Here is a 15,562-nt window from a genome sequence, read left to right as displayed (position 1 = left end):
GTTTATATCAAATTTCATACTTTTATTGACCAAGTTTGTTATAGATCTATCTGCTTATTCACCTGAAGCGATACAATGTGTTGGTTTTTTTAAAGCGCATGTTATAAACTCTGAAATGTGCAACATAGATTGTGTTAGGTAGGCAGAGCATATACTGTTTTGTTGGTCATCTACCACCTACGACTCAACCTTCGTTAAACCGCTGATCATCTATAACGCTCATCAATTATTTGGACCCCGAAGGTAGCGTTGTAGCGAGGGATGACTGTACATAAGTTTCTGGCACACGGACCAACTCATCATTGCAACCTTGAATTAAGTAGTTAATAAAAAATGACATGAAATAAATAATAATAAGATAAATACCCTTCCTTCTTATCCTTAGTTCAGGTCATGTTGGCTTTGACTTTTGGGGGGGCACATATAGGACTGGGACGAGTCCAAATTTAGACGCAGGTTCTCGATCCCCAGTACCTGACCCTACCTGGGTACCCACTGTAGGTCTCAAGAGTTGTGTCCATTTGGGAATTGTTTTACTGCGGCCCTGGGAGCTGACTCTGTATGGAGCACAGATGCAGTCAGTGGTACTTTGCTCTATCATGCTAGTAAGACACGTATAAGAGTGCCATTATTTGAATGAAAGACTAAAATGTGTTCATTGTGCACAGGAGCTAAATTCCCCATCAAGTGGACTGCCCCGGAAGCAGCACTCTACGGCAAGTTCACAATAAAGTCAGATGTGTGGTCATATGGTATACTACTGATGGAACTCATCACACGAGGACAAGTGCCTTACCCTGGTGAGTTGTCTCCCCTTATTCCATACTCTGAAGTTGTATCAGCCAATCACTGCTTGCACTAAAGTTTTCTCCCCTGTGTCTTGTATCAACCAATCGCTGCTTGTACTAATGTTGTCTCCCCTCTGTCTTGTATCAACCAATCACTGCTTGCACTAAAGTTGTCTCCCCTGTGTCTTGTATCAACTAATCGCTGCTTGCACTAAAGTTGTCTCCCCTGTGTCTTGTATCAACTAATCACTGCTTGTACTAATGTTGTCTCCCCTCTGTCTTGTATCAACCAATCACTGCTTGCACTAAAGTTGTCTCCCCTGTGTCTTGTATCAACTAATCGCTGCTTGCACTAAAGTTGTCTCCCCTGTGTCTTGTATCAACTAATCACTGCTTGCACTAAAGTTGTCTCCCCTGTGTCTTGTATCAACCAATCGCAGCTTGCACTAATGTTGTCTCCCCTCTCTCTTGTATCAACCAATCACTGCTTGCACTAAAGTTGTCTCCCCTCTGTCTTGTATCAACCAATCACTGCTTGCACTAAAGTTGCCTTCCCTCTGTCTTGTGTCAACCGATCACTGCTTGCACTAAAGTTGCCTCCCTTGTGTCTTTTATCAACCAATCACTGCTTGCACTAAAGTTGTCTCCCCTGTGTCTTGTATCAACCAATTGCTGCTTGCACTAAAGTTGCCTTCCCTCTGTCTTGTGTCAACCGATCACTGCATACCCTTGTGTGTTGTATCATCCAATCACTGCATACACTAAAGTTGTCTCCCTTGTGTGTTGTATCAGCCAATCACTGCATACACTAAAGTTGTCTCCCTTGTGCCTTGTATCAGCCAATCACTGCATACACTAAAGTTGTCTCCCTTGTGCCTTGTATAAGCCAATCACTGCATACACTAAAGTTGTCTCCCCTGTGTCTCGTATCAACTTATCGCTGCTTGCACTAATGTTGTCTCCCCTCTGCCTTGTATCAGCCAATCACTGCATACACTAAAGTTGTCTCCCCTCGTGTCTTGTATCAACCAATCACTGCATACACTAAAGCTGTCTCCCTTGTGTCTTGTATCAGCCAATCACTGCATACACTAAAGTTGTCTCTCTTGTGTCTTGTGTCAGCCAATCACTGCATGCACTAAAGTTGTCTACTAAAGTAAACAGCAATAAACAGTCTTAATTGTAAAAGTACAGCTAACCTGCTTCAGTGGCAGAGAAATTAGTGATGTCATAACGGTGAAAGTAACCATAACATCACAATGGTCTGTAAATTTCATTGCAGCAATACTCCAAGGAGAACTTGCTTGATCTCACCCAAGCAATATTACCAGTGAAGGCAAGATTTGGATGATAAAACAAAATGCCTCCTCTATTTCAGGTATGAGCAACCGGGATGTACTGGACCAGGTGGAGAAGGGCTACCGCATGCCGAGACCGCGACTTTGCCCTGAAGGAGCATATGACACCATGTTAAAATGCTGGGACAAGAAGGCTGACAATAGACCCACATTCGAGTATCTCTTCACATACTTTGACGATTTCTTCATCTCGTCAGAGGGAAGCTATAAGGAGACAGATTAAAGACACATCCTCTTAGGATGTCTGCTATTCAACCATTAGTGCTTCGTTGATGTTAAACAAAACCTGGCACTGAAGACATTGTGTTTGTTATGCCATGCGTCAAAGATGCTGGTGTATTTGACAAAACATGTTTTGTTTTTTATCCCATTACTGTAACAGTATATGTGGGATCTTTGTCATTTTTGTAATGAAATCATACAAGGATCATCCTGTTCAAAAAGAGACTATGTTTTGTTTTTACTAACACGACAAGTGAAGTGACATATTGAATTTTGCGAATTTCCTGTAACTTACAGTTATGTCAATTCCTGGGATAATAAGTAGTGTGACATACTAAACTTATTTATTTGTAAATTTGAATATTTTGGAATCGATTGACGCTTTTCAATTATGTCTTCCTGTTACAACATGAACGTGTCTCTAAATCTTGCCATGGATGAGTTTTATACCACAGTTGTCTCAAGGTAGGGCTTGTATTCACGACAGGAACCAACTCCTGGAACATTGTTCTTTTGGTGAATTTTGTTTTGCAAAACTGATGCAATGCCATTTTGTCACGTTAGAAAGTTGACATGAAGATCACAGGTCAAGGACCACTTGCCGTGTGCCATGCCTATGACCATGTTAATACTGTTGGGAACTTGGGAGAAGATTATGTTTAGAATGACCATGATATATCCTGAACATTTTTTTAAATATTATTTATCAACATTGTATATGCAGAAAGCTGAAGATATTTTTACAAGGAAGGTATGGAAACCTATGGAGTTTTAGGATATCAGATGGTGAATATCAGAACAAAGTTTGAGATTGTTTATTTACTGTTGTATCATGTATATTTCGAGTGTATTCGGTCAGACATTTTAGTTCATATTTCAACTTACTTGATAATTACAGGTATTTTTTTGTTGATTTATCATGTTTATGTTTACACCTGCTTGATGTATACAAACCAGTCAACTCTTCTAGTTTGTATAAACTTCTCACCTATTTTCACGGAATGGTTTTCTGTCTTTTCAAGTATTACCACAAGCTTTCAGTACTTTGTGCAATTCATTATGTTTGTTGAGATTTGATAGTAAGGGATGACTTCATTTTTTCAAATTATCATTTGACAATGTCCATTTTTGTTGTTGTGTAAATCTGATTTCAAGCAGGCTCTGATTCAGATTCGAACATTTTGAAAAAGTTGTCTATGGATGGATGTTGCATTTTGCAGCATGAAACAGCCTACACTCATTCCATAAATGAAGGAAGGCATGAAATTGTCGTTTCACATTTCTATTTGATGAATAACGCCAACTCTCAGTTCAACTTCAGCAACTTAATGTATCTGCGAATCACCATGAAGTGTAGGTCTTTTTAGGATCCACCATAGTGCTTGGCGATAAGGGAGATAACTTCCCAAATCACTAATATGCATGCCACTAGAAATTACACTAATGTCTTTTAAGGCCTATGGAGATGAAGGATGGTAAAGTCACAAAACTGAAAATGATTTTGAATATTATGAACCATGTGAGACCTCTTACTGTGCTTTATGTAAAATATGGGAGAGATTTCAAAGGATATACAGGTGCTTTTTGACAGAAATGAAGCAAGCCTTATTTCAGATGTGGTTGTGGCCTTTACTCTCTCAGGTATGGCGCAAGAACTTCTAACATTTTCAGCCTGTGTTGCAAGATGGGACGATTATTGACTCTGAATGTGATGATTTTATGAGATTGGATTGTACAGAAACAAATTGAGTTTTGTCGGTACCAAATATTTGCCATACTCGCTAACTATTGAAGCAGTCAATATTCATTGTGCCGTTTCTGAACAAAAGCTGTCTTAATAGAAAATGATGCAATTGTTCATGTATGCAATCAGACGTTTTAAACATCATGTACACTTATGATCTTTGGTAGATCTCTACAGGTTTTATTAAACAATACCAGGAGTGAAATTATTAATTCATAATTTAAATTGCATATTTATGTATTTAAAAAAATATATTTTTGAATTACTAAATCAAAAGGAACACTATAGTTCAAGTTCAAGTATTTTAAGTGTCATTGAACTCTTTACATCTGATCTATCAAATACCTTATTTTGAAGAGATATATGATTATTATGTCCTACGATTGTACTGTGTTTTAAGCATTTCTTCAAAGCAGAGCTATTTTGAGGATTAGCTAAGATCATTTGGTAGTAAATTGTCTGTGGTTTTAATCATTTTCAAATTTCATATAGCTGTGGCCACTTTATGTGTACATTGTGAATTTATGCTAATTTTTAATGTACCATATATATTTATGTTTTATCAAGTAACCTATATTTTAGAAGCACATTGTTTTTAAACGGGTATAAGTCCCAAACTACTTAAACAACCACAAACTCTAGCATTCCCGCTTACAGTTTCCAGCTGTAGTCACGTACGGATCAATCACATCTTTATAGATCTTTTATTTTGACAGACAGTTGTATGTTTACATTTTGTTGCCACTGTTTGAAGATATGATTATTCCCCTTTGTAGCCAATCCAGTCAACCTGAAACAACCGAAGGGGCGGTCGGGTAGCCTAATGGTTAAAGCGTTCGCTCGTCACGCCGAAGACCCGGGTTCGATTCCCGACATGGGTACAATGTAACATGTAACATGGGTAACAACATGTTAATTCATTTTATTTCTGTTTGGGATAAAACAAAATCAACTTCAACAGCTTACGTACCATTCTTATACACATAAGCAGAAAATAGAAGTTGTTATTTTATTGCACCCATTTGCAAAATACATCATTGCAACTTATCCTTTTCATAGATGTATTTTGATTGTGTCAAGTGCCTAGCTATATTTGAAAGCAGTTGAGCAGTTATTTTTTAGGTATTGACCAACCTTTCTATGATATCTGATTCCCGACATGGGTACAATGTGTGAAGCCCATTTCTGGTGTCCCCTGCCATGATATTCCTGGAATATTGCTTATATTGCTGAAAGAGGCGTAAAACCATACTCACTCACTCACTCACTCGCTCTTGGCAAGCTTGTAAAGATATTGTCATTGTGAGTGAAGCAATAAATTTAGTGCTCATCAATGATAAACTTTAATTGTAATTGTCTGTAACAATTGTTTAAGGTGCCTGAAATAATTTTGAAATATAATTTTTATAATTTATGAGAGAATTGATATATGATCTGATGTGTATGAAATTTGTCATATTTTTCCATACATCGAAACAGCATTCTTATACTACAAGGACTGGGATGGGTAACTCAGTAACTCAGGTTGAGGGTGGAAGAGAGAGAGAGCGTTGGGGTGTACCAACACAACTACCCTGACCTGTGGTTAGTCACTTGATATATTTTTTAATGACATTAGCAATGAAACTAATATTGCTAATATTCACATTTCTTTCTGACTATGCAATCATTTATTCAGACTTTTATATGTTGCCACATATAGGGCTGGATAGTAGGGTATCGATGAGGGTACAAAGAGTCACATTTTTCGGTTTGAGTAAAGTGCAATTTTTGTCAAAATAATTTTGTTTGTCCAACAAAGAATACATTTAGGGTTTAGTCAGTCATAGAAATACATGTCAAGAATAATAGAGTTACCTGCCCTTGTCATGTTAGAAACCAAGCTCCTCACAGTGATAGTACGTTCCCGGAGCTCTCTATACTATCGAGAGTGTAACGAAGGTGTCACGCGCTGGGAAGAAGCTTGGTTAGAAACTGACATGGTGCAAATGAGAAATGGAGACTTTATTTGGCCTCATAACAGAAGGACCCTAACTAGCATGAATCAATGAGTGATGGTGTGAGTGGAGGTCGAAGCGATTTCTGAAGTACCATCAGTACGACTCTAAGATTCATGTCTACAGTGTAATACAGATACCGTCAACCCTAGGACCTGGGTGCCATTGTACAAAGGGATCTTAGTGCTAAGGCTATCATAACTCCCATACCTTAAGGAAGGCCTAGGATCATCGCAGCGCTAAGGTTGTTTTGTACAATGGCGGCCCCGTTTCACAAAGCAAATTTAGAAGTAAGACGATTGTAACTCCAGTACTTTAATATAGACTTACGACAATCATAACGCTAAGATCAGGGCCCTTTCCCCCAAAGCGGTGTTAGGACTTCACTTCATGTTATGGTATGGGCGTTATGATGGTCATGAAGCTAAGGTAGTTTTGAGGAGCGAGTTAGCAAACTCAGGTTGTTTGTATCTGTAGGTTGTCATTCGGTCGTAGTATTGACTATTGGGGTCACAAATGGGTTGTATGTACTCAAGCAGCATTGATATGTCAGCTATATTTCACTGAAACGAGAAACCTTAATTTATTACATGAATTTACTGGGTCCGATTGTTATTGGGGCATAAATGGGTCAGTATATAAGGTGGGTTTATTTGGGTCCGATTATTATAAAGCGTGTTTTTTTAATATTTGTTTTACGTATCTACTTATACCAATTTTACAAATGTGCCATCATAATTTTGAGTCTCTTATTTTTTCTCCATCAAATCTGTCAACTATTTTGTTTTAATTAGATGAAGAGAAGTTTTCTTTGACTTTCATTGAAAAAATGTGTTTGATTTTGTTCTTTTCTATTTCGCCTTTTCAACAATTTGTTTTTAGAGATTACTTAATTTAATTCCTTTTTAGACTGCCGAAGGTTTGGGAACAGATATCCGTAAACCAAGCGATTAAAACAAAATAACCTAAGGACTCAAATGGTCCAATTATAAAAAGGGCTGAATTAGTGGGGTTATAAGAAAGGGATTAACGGGGAGTGGCGTGTTAATATACAGTCATGACTAAATGCGGTATAAGCACATCTGCTGGGTCACCAAGATATACAGTTTCTACTCCAGCAACACATATATATAGGGCAGAGAACAAACTACTTGTGTTTTTCTGTTACATTTCTGTACATAGTTGCCTCAGACAATGAAGTGAAGTTCTTTCCATCAGTGTGAAGAACTTAAGAGAACACTGTTAATATTCTTGATCTATTTCTGTCATTATCAATAAAGGCTGAGACGAGGAAAATATCTGTTTGTTACCTAACATGATTTTGAAACCTAGGAAAATAAAAATAACTAAGTGTTATTGATTCTGTTTGAGTCTTAATTTATCAATTGCAACTTGGACAGTAATATTGTACACTGAATCATGTTGAAAATATCATCTTTTAATATAAATACAAACATCTACCCAACAAGAGAGGGTACGGGCAGAGCAGATATCTTTTACGATGGCCTGGTCTTTATTCCACATCAGTGACAGGAATTATTGTGGACGGATGCATGTTGACAGTGTTCTTTTAATTACCATTGAAATTTTGCTTGTAAAGGATCATCTTGCCAAGGAAAGGTAGTAAACTGACTGTAAGAGTCCAGTTTCCACATGGAAACTGGACTTTTGTGGTCAGTTGTCTCCCTTGCTTCGGGAAGATGGTAATGGATCCATGGTTGACATGGATGAACCAGCTGGTTAGCCAAGGGTGTACAATTTACAAGATTGTCATCCAGGACTCTGTAGTGTGGTTTCTTATGCTCAAACTACCTTGTACATATAATATATCTTTCCAGGTTCAACCACAGACAATGATAAATGTCAATGTAATGTTTTTTTAATATACAAGTATTTGTCTTTTTAATTTTGCTTTGTTAATTTTATAGATTATTTGCCTGTAATCAGAATTGTTGACGTTTTTTATAATGATTTATGCGTTTTTCTACAGATAACAATCTATTACATGTCTATGATGCATGACTACGTTTTGATACCTTGTACATATCTCAAATTCATCCTCAGTCTAAATAAATACAAAAACAATGGAATTTGGTTGGGTTTTATATTTGAATAATTTTATTGCAAGATAATGCTCATTAAAAAAATAGGGGGCACGGGTGGCCAGATCATCTAAAGTGCCGATTCGCTCTGCAGAGTTGCGTCCCTTGGGCTCGCCAGAAACCTATGATTGTGGGTTCTGATCCCGGTTTGCCCCGATTATGTTTCTAGGTTTGTCAGCACCATACCCGTGCTCATGGGTTTCACCGAAGTGGTAAACGTCTGAGAGCTGCATCACTTCGGGCTTTCCTCCCACAGTAAGCTGACATGCTGTGATATAACTGGAATACTGTTAAAAGCGGAGTTAAACCAAACTCACTCACTCACTCTTTAAAGAAATAAATTGTTTGATACTCCTTGGGGGCGTTGGGGTAGCCTGGTGGTTTAAGCGTGCACTTGTCACGACGAGGACACGGTTCGATTCCCCACATGAGTACAATGTGTGAAGCCCATCTCTGGTGTGCCCTGCTGTGTTGTTGCTGAAGTTTGTTAAAACGGCGTAAAACCATACTCTCTCTCACTTCTCCATTTGTTGTTTGGAATGTCAGCCACGACTATGCCATATTGTTACATGATCGGTTTGCCTGTGCAATATTATGTAATCCTGAAATCTAGAATCGATTCATTGATATCATCATTAACCTCTCCCAGTGAGTCCCTTACCTATGTAGGGTAGGAAATGCTAAAAAAAATGATTTTTGACTGTTGTTATTGAAATATCGAGTAACTACCGATCGACCTACCTGTGGTTTGAAGTATTTCAGTCACAAGGAGTCCTATCGACAAGTTTACAGGAGAAAAATTCGAACGAAAACAGGAAGTTCAATGATGGCAGTCTGAAACGGGCTTAGAAATATGCGCACGTGACTCTGTTATAATGATAATAATGTAGTCTTCATAAAACATCTAATCCACACACACAAATTATTTTGAGAAAATTCTAGATGTGCATCTTCTAAAATGACAAAATGACGCTGTGTTTGTTTTGTCAACACTGCTCCCATGATGCATGTTACATCACACTTGCATAGCCATAGCCATAGTACACGACATGGAGTCTACGAGGAAATGTTTACAAGTTCTGAATACTTTAGAGAGATAAAAGAAAAACCATTTATTAATTTAGATAGGGTGAATTACCCAACTGCCCAAGCTATGGGTCTTTTCAATTCATACGATCAAGTGTACGGTATGATAAATAAAACAAAACAGGTTGGTCTCAAAAACAAAATCGGGACGTAAAAGGATTTTAGACAGCTTTGATACTGGGTGATTAGGCATATAGCGTACAAGCTTTATGAGCAGAAGGTAACCCTGACTTGTAGTAGAATTTGGGACGAAATTAAAGATACAATTAATGTTTCCCTGCACAAACTGTGGTACCATCAGGTAAAGGTAATCTTGTCATTGTTTTGCACGCTACAACCTATGATATGGAGCTTATTGATGGATGTGTACTAGTTTTCGCATCGAAAAAGAAATCTGATGATTTCTTTAAGGAAATTATAGGTGGTGATGTGTTCATAGACTGGTTGGAACATCAGCTATTGCCCATTTTAAACAATGTCAGTGTTATTGTCATGGATAACACCAGTTAATATAACGTCCGAGAATCAGATACTGTCGCCCCAACCATGAGCAGTCTGAAGGCGACCATACAGGAATATATGACATTGTCAACTTCAGACCATCTGAAACGAAAGTTCAACTCATGCAGAAAATTCGGCTGAATAAGAAACCAGTAAAATACAAGACATATGTGCTGCCGGCACAACATGGTCACGTCATCTTACGCACGCCAGTCAGACATTGTGAGCTCAACCCTGTTGTACCTATCTTGGCTATGTGTAAAGGGTTCGTGGCAAGACATAACACAACATTCAAAAGTACAGATTCATATATGTCATCAGCGGAGATAAATGCTACCTCAAGAAATAGTCTGTAGAACAACAAATACTACTTGATTCCAAAACCTCAACCTTCCAATACTCATAGCTCTTAACTAGTCCATCATGTTTCCAAGCAAATATAATGCAGTACACATCCAAAATTGCTGCTTCTTCAACGCACATGTCAACGCACATGTCAATTAAGTACAATAACAGCAATATTTTGAGACCAACCCCAACTCAGGTGACATTTGCACCTGTGAGAATGCACGGGACGGTGTGAGGTCATCAACTCGGGACAGGTGTTAGGTAATTACCTCAGGATATAGTCCGTTTCATACATGCATGACAACACACAAATATTTTCTAAGTTTATCATCATTTTACCTGTAAAAGCACATTTTAAGGGCAATCACTATGTCAGTAAGGACAGTCTATATTAGAACAATTCGTGTTATTTTGATTATGATCTTTTTATAGTCCTATGAAGCATTATTTATGAAATTAAACCAGAAAGCATTTTTCTAGCATTTCCCACAGTACTTTAATCATGCCTATTACTACCATTTTCTTGCTACTGTCATGTATCGTCATGCCATGCTGCCTGCTGTTACCAGGCAACAGGCAGAACCGGTGGCTAAACCGTCTACGGTGCCACAATTTGCTGTGCAGAGTCATGTCCCATAGGCACGCCAGAAACCTATGACTATGGTTTGAATCCCGGTTTTGTTTCTAGGTTTGTCAGCACCATACCTGTACTCATAGGTTTCACCAAAGAGGTCAAAATGTCGGAGACCTGCATCACTTCGGGCTTTCCTCCCACATTCAGCTGACCCGCTGTGATATAACTGGAATACTGTTCAAAGCAGGGATTAAACCCAACTTACTCACTCCCAAATTAAGCTGAAACACAGAGATATAACTGGAATATTGTTCAAAGCAGCGTTAAACCCAACGCATGCACACCACACAACAGATCTATCACACTCCTACATTACAAAGTAACAAGATCTCAATCATGTAAACATGTTTACTGTATGCATTTTCTGTAGAGATGATGCATTTGGGTACATTCAACTAGGTACTCATTGCAGGTTCATGAATAATTAAATGGGACCACTACACAAACTGTTTCTTATTACTTCTCGTGTTCCTATATTTCTTTCCACTCGTGTGATCCTATATTTCTTTCCAAATAGTTTATCTTCCACATAAATAGACCGCCTCAGGTGTCCAGTGGATAGAACATTTGCCCGGAAAGCCGAAGGTTAATTGCGGCTTGGTATGTCAATTGGCAAGCACAAGTTGTGACTAGTACAAGCAGCCACACATAGATGTTCATGTATGTTGCTATCGAAGTGAAATAATCTTGAACATGTTGTTAAACCCCATTTCACCTTACCTCCATATAGATACATGAATGCCATGAATTTTAGAAGACCTCAAAATAAAGATCTGATTCAAAGGTGTTTTGAGGATGAAATGTACAGACTTGTGAGTGCTGAAGTAAGTACCATATAAACTTGTTCCTGTCCAGCCACAGGTAAACTTGTTTCTGTCCAGCCCCAGGTAAACTTGTTCCTGTCGAGCCACAGGTAAACTTGTTCCTGTTTTGCCACAGGTAAACTTGTTACTGTCCAGCCAAAGGTAAACTTGTTCCTGTCAAGTACCAGGTGACTTGGTTCCTGTCAACCCCCAGGTAAACTTGTTCCTGTCAAGTACCAGGTGACTTGGTTCCTGTCAACCCCCAGGTAAACTTGTTCCTGTCAAGTACCAGGTGACTTGGTTCCTGTCCAGCCCCAGGTAAACTTGTTCCTGTCAAGTACCAGGTGACTTGGTTCCTGTCCAGCCCCAGGTAAACTGGTACCTGTCAAGTACCAGGTGACTTGGTTCCTGTCCAGCCCCAGGTAAACTTGTTCCTGTCAAGTACCAGGTCACCTGGTTCCTGTCCAGCCCCAGGTAAATTTGTTCCTGTCAAGTACCAGGTCACCTTGTTCCTGTCCAGCCCCAGGTAAATTTGTTCCTGTCAAGCCCCAGGTAAACTGGTTGCTGTCAAGCCCCAGGTCACCTGGTTCTTGTCCAGCCCCAGGTAAACTTGTACCTGTCCAGCCCCAGGTAAACTGGTTCCTGTTGAGCCCCAGGTCATCTTGTTCCTGTCAAGTACCAGGTAAACTTGTTCCTGTCTAGCAACAGGTCACCTTGTTCCTGTCCAGCCCCAGGTAAACTGGTTCCTGTCGAGCCCCAGGTCATCTTGTTCCTGTCAAGCCCCAGGTCATCTTGTTCCTGTCAAGCCCCAGGTCACCTTGTTCCTGTCCAGGCCCAGGTCATCTTGTTCCTGTCAAGTACCAGGTCACCTTGTTCCTGACAAGTACCAGGTCACCTTGTTCCGGTCAAGCCCCAGGTAAGCTGGTTCCTGTCCAGCCCCAGGTAAACTGGTTCCTGTCAAGTACCAGGTCACCTGGTTCCTGTCCAGCCCCAGGTAAGCTGGTTCCTGTCAAGTACCAGGTCACCTGGTTCCTGTCCAGCCCCAGGTTAACTGGTTCCTGTCAAGTACCAGGTCATCTTGTTCCTGTCAAGTACCAGGTCATCTTATTCCTGTCAAGTACCAGGTCACCTTGTTCCTGTCAAGTACCAGGTCACCTTGTTCCTGGCAAGTACCAGGTCATCTTGTTCCTGGCAAGTACCAGGTCACCTTGTTCCTGTCCAGCACCAGGTAAGCTGGTTCCTGTCAAGTACCAGGTCATCTTGTTCCTGTCAAGTACCAGGTCACCTTGTTCCTGTCAAGTACCAGGTCACCTTGTTCCTGTCAAGTACCAGGTCACCTTGTTCCTGTCAAGTACCAGGTCACCTTGTTCCTGTCAAGTACCAGGTCACCTTGTTCCTGTCAAGTACCAGGTCACCTTGTTCCTGTCCAGCCCCAGGTAAGCTGGTTCCTGTCCAGCCCAAGGTAAGCTGGTCCCTGACGAGTGAACAGCTGGAATTCCAGGTAAATTTAGGAAGAGATCATGTCTTGAATATACAACAAAAGACAACCTTTTCTGTTCATCTGGTATATTTAAAAAATAAATTGGTTTGCTTTTATAAAGTAAAATAAATGGATTACATTGCCATTACATGTAGGGGTGTAACGATACAGTGATACAATATTGTACCCTGATGCGAGTCCCACACAATTGTATTAAAATCAGATCTTAGATCTTGCTACCGATAAACAAAGATCTGAGGACATCCCATCGCGGGTCATGTCAGAATGACCTTTCATCCGACCAATCACAGCGTCGCTAATCAGATCAGGAAAGTGACAGTTGGAAAGTGTTTTCTAATCATGTTTTCTCAAAAGACTTAACACGGGGTATTTTGAATGACAGATACGGGCTTTATGACTGAATTCATACAATCTAGGTCATATATTAGCCAATCGAGAATTGAGAATTTGTGAAAAAATGTTTCAAAGCGTAGTCGCCAATTCGAAACTAGTACCATAAAGCACAAGAAAGCTGACTTCTGATTGGCTAATGTCGTCTTCTTGTCAAGCATTCCATTGGTGGGTCAATGTTCGCAAAAGGTCGGTCTGATGTAACCCGTAATCAGATGTCATCAGATCTTTGTTTAGCGGTAGCGAGAATTATAGGACCTGATTTTAATGAGATTGGCATCCCATGATACAATATATCAATTTACAATCCCTGTATCACGATACATATGATACATTACATTACAAGTAATATTGGTGTAATAACAGAAACTGTTCAACAACCAACTTACACATACTCTCCAGTATTGATATGTTGGCTATAAATAGCATCATCTTCACAGCGCCATCCAGCATATATATTTCTGACTACAATACCCCATGTTTGATCTCTGAAATTTACAAAGGATTCAGAGTTGTGATTTATCTGCAGCAAGAAAGAATATCAACTTAAAAATAATGTATTGGGATACGAATCATATTGCCGACATATTATTGGGATACATATCGTATCGCGACCCCACGGTAACGTTACACCTCAGATACCCTGTATATCAGATCAACGCACAAGTTACATACTGTACATAAGGCTAAAAAATAACAGTCTTGATTCTCAGGCACCGCCCACATCGTCATAAAGTCTGCCGCACATTTAATTTTTATTTCCATTTTTTTTTAAATTAAAAATCCTAATACTTAAAAAAATGCGATCCAAGTTACTTCCCTTTACATGCACACTGCTTTACTGCGCATCTCGTGTTATTGTCATGCCGGAAATAGGAGCTTGAATGCTTGTTTAAGTATGGAGGTCCTTTCCAAGATTGATGGTACACAGCTGTTTGTTTGGTTACAAACAACTTTGAACAAGCAAAACAACAACAAACAAGAAAACAGCATTATCACTATCCCCCGCCATGAGGCACATTAGAAGTTTATTTGTTCATATAGTAGTGAACAAAAACTATAAAAAAAGAGCCCCATGAAGCCTTAAGAAGCGATAAGCACTGGGGCCGCTTTTTGTCATCAGAAAAAAAAGATTAAATGTGAATTTAATGCACATAAAAGGCCCTTTCTCAGGAAAAAATAAGTCCATCTTGATAAGTATCTCTTTGATAAGCTAACTTTAGTTTCTGAGAAAACTTGCCCCCATTGCACAAATAACATGGATTGAAGGCCGTAGCTCTGTAAAGATTTAATTGACGGGACCATTTTTCGAACTCAGTCTTGACAAGTATCTTTTAGATAAGCATGCAAACTTTCATTCTTGTAGCTTCAGTAGTTTTTAAGAAAACTTGTCCCCATTGCAAACACTATGCACTAAGTTGAAAAACACAGGGCAAGGGCCATAACTCTGTAAAATAATATTTGACCAATTTTCAAACTGAGTCTTGACAAGTATCTCTTAGATAAGCATGCAAACTTTCATTCATTTAACTTCAATAGTTTCTGAGAAAAATTCATGGCGGGGGATAACAAATGCCCGCCCGTACTATATTTTCAAAAGTCATTGCCTGAGAACCAATTCTTTTATTTTTTTAAGCCTAACATAATTCATCACAGAATATAAAAAACTCATCACAGTGCAAATAATTAGACCTTGATACAATAACATACGTCAATGACTTAGACTATAAAGAAACATTGGGATACATCAAATACATCTGAATTATCGTTTAAAACAATGTGGCCCCCTAGGCCAGTTCTTCCCCTCTCTTTGTTTCCCCCTAGGCCAGTTCTTCCCCTCTCAATGTTTCCCCCTAGGCCAGTTCTTCCCCTCTCAATGTTTCCCCATAGGCCAGTTCTTCCCCTCTCAATGTTTCCCCATAGGCCAGTTCTTCCCCTCTCAATGTTTCCCCATAGGCCAGTTCTTCCCCTCTCAATGTTTCCCTATTGCAGGGATGTGAGCAGGTTTTCCCGAAAAAAGAGGAAAAGTCTAGGGTGGTCTGGGGGTATGCCCCCCCAGAAATTTTTAAAACATTTGATTGCATTTTA

At 39.3% G+C, this 15,562-nt stretch overlaps 1 protein-coding gene across 4 annotated transcripts in view; it reads left to right on the top strand.

Annotated features, from left to right (window-relative positions):
- LOC124134584 (tyrosine-protein kinase SRK2-like) overlaps positions 1–8,199 on the top strand; it is a 72,455-nt gene extending 64,256 nt beyond the window's left edge. For all 4 annotated transcript variants that reach the window (XM_046499493.2, XM_046499496.2, XM_046499494.2 and 1 more), the window contains exons 10-11: positions 669–800; positions 2,167–8,199. In XM_046499493.2, the coding sequence (XP_046355449.2) occupies positions 669–800; positions 2,167–2,369 (335 nt within the window). In that variant the 3' untranslated portion in view covers positions 2,370–8,199. The remainder of the gene's footprint in view (positions 1–668; positions 801–2,166) is intronic.
- Positions 8,200–15,562: the final 7,363 nt, after the last annotated feature.

This window comes from Haliotis rufescens, unplaced genomic scaffold, assembly GCF_023055435.1.
Source record: "Haliotis rufescens isolate VD_foot unplaced genomic scaffold, xgHalRufe1.0.p SCAF_2, whole genome shotgun sequence".
In the NCBI taxonomy this organism is placed as follows: Eukaryota; Metazoa; Mollusca; class Gastropoda; order Lepetellida; family Haliotidae; genus Haliotis; species Haliotis rufescens.
Note: the sequence above shows the minus strand (reverse complement) of the source record. Positions and strands in the feature narration are given on the sequence as shown.